Here is a 9761-nt window from a genome sequence, read left to right as displayed (position 1 = left end):
CGTCGCCGGCAGCAGCAGCACCTACCGATTCGGCGCGTCGTCCGTACGACGCTACATCTCTCGGCGGTGCGTGGAAGCAACAGCTGACCCGCGGCAGACAGTAGCTCTCTCGCCTCCTAGAGCGGCACTTCGTCACTTTCGCACTCCGTGCGAAAAACCCCCCCGAACGTACGAGCGGTGGAGGAGTCGCGTCGCCATCTTTAGGCACGGTTGTACTCATCCGGCCGCCGTCTCCGTCGACGTCATCGCTGTCGCCGTCGCTGGTCGTCGACGACAATCGTAACACATTACTCTGGAAGCGCCGTGTGCGCCTCCGTGGACGCGACACGACGCGCGACGTGCCGGGTAAACGCGAAGCGATCTCATCGCCGTGAGCGAGCTCGAATATATCGACTGTGTCGCCCCGTTTGTCGCGCGCTCGATTTACATTAACGTGCAAGACGTGCCGGGGTGCAAGAGAAGAACAAGGTGCGCGTCCACGAGTAGTATCTTCGTACGACGAGACGTTTATCCCATTCTCGTCTTTCTCTCTCTGTACGAACATCACAGGGAGGAACAACGACAATCCGCGAGGGACGTGGTGAGTGAATACGAGAGCAAAAGAGAAACGGTTCGGTCGGTCAGAACGTCGACGTGCTGTTCACAAGCCGCTGCCGTCGCGTCACGTAAGTCGGTGAGTGCGATTTCGCTCTCCTTCGTGCCGTTTCGCGTGCAAGTGAAACTTGGTGCTGTGTGACTTTGCTCGTGTCGGCCACGGGACACGGGTGACGGGGGCAGGAGGGCGAGATACTTGATTGCTCTGGTCAAAACGGAGCAGGTTGAATAGACGGGACTTTCGAGGTCGGACCGACGGACGGACCGTGTGTTTTACGTGTGAGAGAAAGGAGAGAGAAAGAGAGAGAGAGAGAGAGAGGGAGGAGAGACACGGCATCCCGCCGCCGTCGCCACCGCCAAACAACGACGACAAACTGGTACAATTGACAGAGAAGATGGCGCGAGCCGCGGACGAGGATCGCTGCTGACCCATTTTTTTTCGACGCGGCAAATCTCTGGGAGTACGGGAGCCTCTCGCGAAAAGACGACGACGACGACGGAGAAGAAATCTCTCCCTCGCCTTCCTCCCCCCCTCTCTCCGGCTCTCACTCGGTCTCGCTTGATGTGGGCGAGCGCCGTTCGCGGAGTGTGGTGACGTTCGCCGGGAGGAATATACTCGGCGACAGCCAGGGAAGGAAGTCGAGAGAGAGAGAGAGAGAGGGACAGAGCGAGAAAGAAAAGGGTGCCGCTCTCTCGCGTCGCGCTCGCGCTCGCGCGCGCGCTTCTCTTCTTACCCCCCTTGCGTGTGTGTGTTTTGTGTGTGGCCTGTTTTTTCTACCGTGTGATAATATACTCGCTCGAAGTGTGCGTGTTGTAACCCATCTCCGTCTCTCTTTTCCACGATCATCTCTTTTGAGTGATTGACGGTGTCTACTCAAAATATCCGCGCGATTCTGCCCCGAAGATCAGGACCAGATTCAGGAGCCCGTTCTCTAAAAGAACAGCGGAAAGAACAACGGGGGAGACTCTGGGAGAGACTCTCCGTCTTCGTAATCGTCAACAACATTGTCGGTGCGCGGAAGCGTGTCGCGTGACCCGCGGGACGCTACGTTACGGGAGAGACGTCTGGACCATCGACAGCGCGTGTTAGAAGGTAGCAAAAATTCTGAGAAGACCGGAGTTCACCGGAGCCCTGGCAGGCTCATCGGCGGCTGCGGACGCGGACGCACGCCGACGAAGACGTAGCAGCCCTCTGGATTACCTGAGGCATAAGGCCCGTGAAGCTGCCCGTGAAGCTGCCTTGGCAGACACGGGCACCAGCGCGGCATCTAAAATGGGTAACAATGCCGCGACCGCCAACAAGAAGGTCGACGCCGCCGAGAGCGTCAAGGAATTCCTCGATAAAGCGAAGAAAGAGTTCGAGGACAAGTGGAAGAAGAATCCGACCAATACCGCCGCCTTGGACGATTTCGAACGTATCAAGACCCTCGGCACCGGTTCGTTCGGTCGCGTGATGATCGTTCAGCACAAACCCACTAAAGAGTACTACGCCATGAAGATACTCGATAAGCAAAAGGTCGTAAAGCTGAAACAGGTCGAGCATACGCTCAACGAGAAGAGGATACTGCAAGCTATCAGTTTTCCATTCCTCGTATCGTTGCGTTTTCACTTCAAGGACAACTCTTACCTGTACATGGTGCTGGAGTACGTGCCCGGTGGCGAGATGTTCAGCCACCTGCGCAAGGTCGGCCGTTTCTCCGAGCCGCACTCGCGTTTCTACGCGGCTCAGATCGTCCTCGCGTTCGAGTACCTGCACTACCTCGATCTTATCTATCGGGACCTGAAACCGGAGAATTTGCTAATCGACTCGCAGGGCTACCTCAAGGTCACCGATTTCGGCTTCGCCAAGAGAGTGCAGGGACGAACGTGGACTCTGTGCGGCACGCCGGAGTATCTAGCGCCCGAGATCATTCTCAGCAAGGGTTACAACAAGGCAGTGGACTGGTGGGCACTGGGCGTGCTGGTCTACGAGATGGCCGCTGGCTATCCACCATTCTTCGCCGACCAGCCGATCCAGATCTACGAGAAGATCGTGAGCGGCAAGCCACGCTTCCCGTCGCACTTCGGCTCTGACCTCAAGGATCTACTGCGCAATCTGCTGCAGGTCGATCTCACCAAGAGGTACGGCAACCTCAAGGCAGGCGTAAACGACATCAAGGGCCACAAGTGGTTCGCCAGTACCGACTGGATAGCCGTCTTCCAGAAGCGAATAGAAGCGCCATTCATACCGCGCTGCAAGGGACCAGGCGACACCAGCAATTTCGACGATTACGAGGAGGAGACCCTGAGGATCTCGCTGACGGAAAAGTGCGCCAAGGAGTTCGCCGAGTTTTGAACGCTGCGCCAGGTCAGCAAGTTGCTCGCAACCGGAGGTGGTGGATACGCACGTCGTGTCGCGCCTCATCGTCGGGTTGACGCGGCACGGCGCTCCTTCGTCATCGTTCGCCGTCATCGCCGTCGTCACGTTGGTGATTCGCTTTTTTTGCGAGAGAGAAAGAAAGAGAGAGAGAGAGAGAGAGGAAGAGAGTAAAAGAGCGGGAGAGAAAGAGTGAAAGAGAAAGAGAGAAAGAGAAAAGAGTGCATCTGTGTGTGTCAGCGCGCGCATCCGCGTGTAATATATGAAAGCTGTTGACTAGGCGAAAAACGGAGTGAAGTTTTTTCCTTGCGAAAAAGTTTCTCGTAAGCGATATACTAGAAGGACACTCTTCCGGGTGTGTTATTTTCGAGGGGGAGAAAGAGAGATAGAGAGAAAGAGAGAAGTATATGAAGGAGCACGTGGCAATTGGCGCGTCTTTTTTTGTTGCGTCTCGCGACCGAACTCGCTAGACAAAAGTAGAAAAGGAAAGAGAGAAAACGCGGACACGGATTGATATATGGGACGTTTACACGCTGGCGTTCAAGCGTCCAAAAATTATGTACACATACACACATATAACTTTTGTGTTACGTATATAGTAGACGTCACACGCCAGCATCACTTTTTACATGAAGTCTCTTTTTTTAGCCGGTTAATCGATTCAGTAACGTAATAAAAACGACTGTATACTATATATATATATATATATACTATATATATATATAATACACACACACACACACACACACACACACACACACACACACACACACATACACACACACATACACACATGTATATGTATGTATTCGTTCGCCACTCTCATATTCCCCTGTCCCCTTGCCCTCCCCTCCTCCCTTCCTCCCCTCTCCTCCTCGTGTCCTCTGCCATCCATTGAAGCTTTATGATCCGGTTTACGGAGGAGGCCGTGTGTAAAGTTTGTTCCCAATGATTAACTGTTATCAGCGTCGGAAATGTCACCGTACCGAAGTTACCTTGTACATATAGTCTCTCGTTGTCTTTGCGAGCGACGTTTCCTATCTCCTCCGTTCCCTTTTCTCTCCTTCATATACGGCAACGTCGTCTCTTTCCTCCCGGTGTCTTCGCCAACTCTTCGGTAAGCATCTCTCCCTTCCCCTTCCCCCCTCCGCTCTCCATCGCTCGTTCACCCCCTCAGTTTTCTCTCGTGTTACACGGCACTTGAATCGAGAAGGAGGTACCGTACATTGCGAAGAGAAGTCATATGCATCGTTCGTTATCTATTTGTCTCTTATCTTCTTTATTCGTCGTGAGAGATTGTGCGAGAGAGAAAGAGAGAAAGGGAATGAAAGTACGATGCGCTTACTCGTCGTTAGTATGATCCATACTATTTGTACAACTAGTCGTCACACACGCATGTAAAAACACACACACACACACACACAATAAACATATAAATACGATATGATCTGAAATAATGTTTATATATGAAACACGTTTTCCATCAATCGCCGATGACGGGCCAATTGGGGGAGACACTTCTTTATACCTGCGATGAAATTTACGTGTAAGGAATATTTCTCTACACGCGCAAGACAGATCAGAGATATCTATAAGTATGCTCGTCATCGTCGAAATTCGTATCCACACGCTGCGCAAAACGGTTTTAATCCTTCACGTTGTTCCGACGAATTTCTTATTTACGTTATACATATACCGGAAGATTAAACGTTTAATTCTGCAACGTAGACCGAGTATGAAACGTATATCTCAAATTGTTGTGTATGAAGAAAGAGAACTCGCGAGGCGATAGTGAATCTACAGTATTCCAGTTTTACCTCGTGAGCATAAGGATATTTTATTACATGCATCAATATTAGAAGGAATGAGGCTATTAAGGAGATTGTAAGGCAAATGCAATGTGTCTGGAGACACTGGTCGTGTCTCGGCGCTAAGTTGTTAAAAATTATTTGAAAAATTTATAGATTATTCGAAATTGCATTTAAAATTAATACAAAAGAATTAGAGACAGTTTACCATTTGGATCAAAAGTTATTTCATTAAAAAGCAATATTTTTCAAATTTGTATTTTAATAGAAATATCTGAAAATGTATTATAAAATAATAATAGAAATCTCAATTTTTTTTTATATAAGTACTTAATAAATTTAAGAATATTTATATAAAGTTACATCGAGATGCAGATGTTAGTTGTTCAGTAAATAAACAAAATATTTATTTGTTATAAACTAATTGATGAATCTCAATAAAACTTTGCATAAGTCATTTTTAATACTTGAAGTACTGTATAAAAAAATTTTAATTTTTGTTTATAACACTAAAAATAATAACAAATAAAATTAATGATCTATGAAAATGTGTTACTAATAAAAACAGAACGTTAGGACTTTTATATAAATGTTGTTTGTTTAAAGTAAATATTAATATATGTGTTTTATACTCTTACAATCTCCTTAAATTTCAAACAGTTTAGGTTGCTAACAATTTCCTCGTAAAACTGAGCTTTAACGTGTGCGCAAGTGTTACGATAATATCGTCGTCAATGTCGTAATGTAAATGTCTTCGTATCTTTGAATTCTTAAAGACTCATCAACCGCTTAATGAAAGGAAAATAAACGTAATCCTGACTAATGAGCTCAATGGCAAGAACATAATAGGAATGAGACGGAAGAGTGCAGGAGAATGTAGGATCTAAAATATGTTAAACTGGAAAAGCATTGCAGACTCTTCGTCTGCAACTTGGGTCTTTTTTAGCACATAAGCGATATTTTACTCTCAAATTTCTTCCTCAAATTTCAATTTTTATTAAATAAAGATTTTAACATTTAAGAAACGAATTTGGTAATGTAATCCTGAATTTTTTTAAAGCTTCGAACAATAAAAACTTGAACGGGGCAAAAAAGAATCAGATTGCTGATGAAGGGAATAAAAATATAATTGCAGACGGAGGGTTAATAAGCATCGCGGTAATGAAGCACTTTGACGTAAAAAAATCGTTCATTTGAATAGCAAAAGGTGGTTACGATTAAGCCCGATCTATATAAGATGTAAAACGCGAATCGCAGGTCACAAGCTTGTTGCATCAATCAATCCGATGCATTAATTTTAAAAGTGACGCTTCGAGATTGGCTAATGCAAGAAGCTTCCGATTTGCGACTCACGTTTTGCTTTTTATGTAGATCGAAGTTGGTGTTAGCTACGCGCGAGTGATCATTTCTCTCTCTCTCTCTCTCTCTCTTTCGGGAAGATCAGATCGAGAATGATCGACTTTCGAGATCTACATAAAACACCTTCGCACGTTGACGTCAACATCGTTAGTAGAGGAAGTTTCGTTAATGAGTAAAACGATCGTTCAGAATTGGATTGGGCACAGGCCAGAAGCGCGACGTAGCTGGTCGGTATCGATTCAGCGACGATGGGCTAACACGCGCGCGGACAATGCGGAGGAAATGCGGCATGTAAGTTGACGTTACGAAACTTTTATATCCTTTTAGCATTCGCGATGAGTCGAGTACGAACTTTACAATTGCGCGACTATGCAAGTTTTCAAAGCCGCCCCCCCCCCCTACTTAGAGGAACGAACTGATTCACAGACTATGCAGTCTATGCATTATATCAAATTTTTGCGTTTTACTGAAAAAAGTAATATAATAGTAATATAAAGTTATAATAACGTAATAATAATATGAATCTCATATTGAAAATGTCGTAAATTATCCGATCACTTATGTATGACTTTGAAGATTTGCATTTAACGATGAGTATCGATGTTGTCGGCATCCTTCCGCGCGTTAAACGAGATCGGAATTTTGCCGGGAAATTATTAGGTCATGAGAGAGTGATCAGCTGATCGATGCGATAAGATATATCGTGAATCTTTGCAATCTCCAGTTAATAACGATACGAACAGATAGACGGTACATTCATTACACGTGCGAGTGTAATTTTACAAATGACGATAGATTAAAAAGAGGAGAGGAGAGGGAGAGAGGGGACAACATCCCTTGCTTATATCTTTCTTTCTATACCTTTATATGCGATTGCACATTCCGCGATGTTAAGGAAATTGTAAAGCAAATGCAATTTGTTAACAATTACTTGAAAAATTACAGATTATTCCAAATTGCATTTCAAAGTAATACAAAAAAATTAGAAACAGTTTACTATCTGGATCAAAAGTTATTTCAATAAAAAGTAATATTTTTTTATTTTTTATGTAAAGTTACATTGATGCAGATTAATTGTTAAGTAAATAAACAAAATATTTATTTGTTACAAAATAAATTGAGGAATCTCAATGAAACTTTGTACAAGTCATTTTTAATACTTAAAGTATTTATACAAAAAAAATTAGGTTTATTAGAAAATGAGAATTTTCATCATTTTAAAAAGTTTCGTTTATAACAATAAAAATATTAATGAATAAAATTAATAATCTATAAAAATGTGTTGCTCAATAAAAACAGAACACAATTTCCATATGTATGTAATTTGGTTAAAGCGTTAATATTAATATATGTGTTTTATGCTCTTACAAAGTCCTTAAGAAGGAATTGAAATGAGGGAGGAAACGACTAGTGGTTGATGCGACTCGCAGGAAAATAAGCAAAGTACTTGGCGCGACTTCGTGACGAGATTTTGGGATAACGAATCTTGGCTGATGCGATATGCAATTGCACTTACATATACATATATACATATGTGTGTGTGTGTGTGTGTGTGTGTGTGTGTGTGTATGTGTTACACGTATATGTTGAAGAAATAATTGGAGTACTAAGTATAGCAGAACTAAGCCACTTAAGACAAGATTGCATTGATATAATAGTTCTACGAAATAGCGTTCAAGCCTAGAGATTCATATTGTATTATTCTTGGTTCTTAATTTCCGAGTAATATCACGAGAACTCGTCCTAATTACTTAGCCCGTTCTAATTGCAAATTTTCGTGACAATCGTGCTATGAATTCTGAATACACGAATTCTATATACATGTGTTAATATTTGAATTTTAATTAATTGATCCAATCGTATTATACATTACATTCTAATTATAGATAATTTGGAAGATTCGTAATTTATTTTGAAAAAAATTCTGAGATATATAATTTATGAAAACGTCTTCACGTTTCAGTATTATATAAAATTTTATTTGTAGCGAATGAATTTGAAATCCAGATTTAACGCATCTAAATTAAGAACAGAGCCTCTATTCTTAAAAAGAAACGTATACGAACAACTAGGATAATACTAAAGTATACGTATACTACAGTATTTTCCTAGTTTTTCGTATATGTTTCTTTTCAATGGTAGGAGCTTAGTTTATATTTATTTTCTGATTCAGAGAGACAAGTGTCCTATATCATGATATATGATATTTCTTTAAAGAAAGCTCTTTTATTAATCTGACTCGAATCGAGCATTCTCTATTTTTTTTTCAATATCGCGATTATTCTTCAGTCATTGAGAGTACTTGTATTTTCAAGATAGCAATCGCTCTGTCAATAACAATCTCAAGAATCTTCAGGTAATTCGCTATCACATTTTCTACGATCCGCGATTAAACCTGTCTTTTCCATCGCATAAAATGATAGCATAAAAATTGTTGATTCGCATTCCTGTTATTTTCTTATGCAACCATTACTTATCTCGCCTATCGGAATCTAGTCTAGCAAAAATTTAGATTTTTTTTTACACGGAATAGAGATAATTACATCTTAAATACCGCATTATTGCAATTTAATTTAACCTTTGTCCTCCGCAACTTATTATTTTCTTTCTTTATTCGATTTAGATAATATCGTGATGTTTTTCTAACATTGCTTTTCATCTCTGCGATGATTAATTCAAGTTCAATATTGATATTCCAATTTAGAGTGGTTATCTATCTCTTTTTCAGTAAACACGATTATCCTACATAATTTTCTGTCTTTTAAATTTGATAAAACGTGTAAAACGTGGAGATGAAATGTCGAGCTATTCTTTCAAAACGTCAGACGAAGCTGCGCCGTGAATAACTTTGCCGAAACGCCACATGAAAACAGACCTAATTTTGCTGTAAAAATTTGTGACGTATACGAATATTTGAACAAAGATACATGAGCGAATGTTGTACCAGTTGTACAAACATCACCACAAATGATTTCCGCGATTTTCGCCGAAGACCGATTATTACCTCGCGCGTGTTAATGTGTGATAACCGTTATCAGAGCTGTGAAAAGACGAATTGCTATTGCTGGAGATGCAGAGAAGATAATCACGAAGGATTATATATCGATTAGAAGGATATCGATTAGAATATTTACTTGAATCGAGCTATATTGTTTAATACTCTTCGTCGTCTTCTTGATGTATCGATCGTGAAAGATAATAGAGTACCATATATTCTACATCTATCGCCTTTTGACGACAAATATTTTCGAAAGAATTTCATTATCAATATATTGGTACCTTTTTTTTTGTAATTCGAATAACGATATTTCCCAGAACATTTTTTATCATCGGGATTAGCTGGAATTTCAGCGCTACGACGCGCAGAATTTTGATTAACGAGACATTCGAATCTCCATATAGGTGAAAATAGCTTTCAGAAGAGTTACTGTTATCGGTATTTTACTCGGGAAGCGAGCAATAATTTTTGTCAAATGATCACGATCGTGTTAATGTTTTATTGTCAACATTACAAACGGAAGGATACGACAGGACGAATTATCGTCGTATGTTTGATAACGACCTTCGTTATTCTTTCTTGGCAAGTTATCTCGGCCATTTGTTTCCGGATAGGTAATACGATATCGATCGGTAGCTTGCGATAT

At 42.0% G+C, this 9761-nt stretch overlaps 1 protein-coding gene across 1 annotated transcript in view; it reads left to right on the top strand.

The window, feature by feature from the left end:
* The first annotated feature begins 304 nt into the window (after positions 1–304).
* Positions 305–9761, top strand: part of LOC105151927 (Protein kinase, cAMP-dependent, catalytic subunit 1) — a 35351-nt gene continuing 25894 nt past the window's right edge. Inside the window, exon 1 of the mRNA XM_087405098.1 lies at positions 305–9761. This exon is cut by the window's right edge and continues 25894 nt beyond it. Coding sequence (XP_087261224.1) covers positions 1868–2929 — 1062 coding nt within the window. The 5' untranslated portion in view covers positions 305–1867 and the 3' untranslated portion in view covers positions 2930–9761.

The sequence above is a fragment of the Acromyrmex echinatior genome, chromosome 4 (assembly GCF_024713525.1).
Source record: "Acromyrmex echinatior isolate Ae372 chromosome 4, ASM2471352v2, whole genome shotgun sequence".
In the NCBI taxonomy this organism is placed as follows: Eukaryota; Metazoa; Arthropoda; class Insecta; order Hymenoptera; family Formicidae; genus Acromyrmex; species Acromyrmex echinatior.
This window is presented reverse-complemented; position numbering and strand designations above follow the sequence as displayed.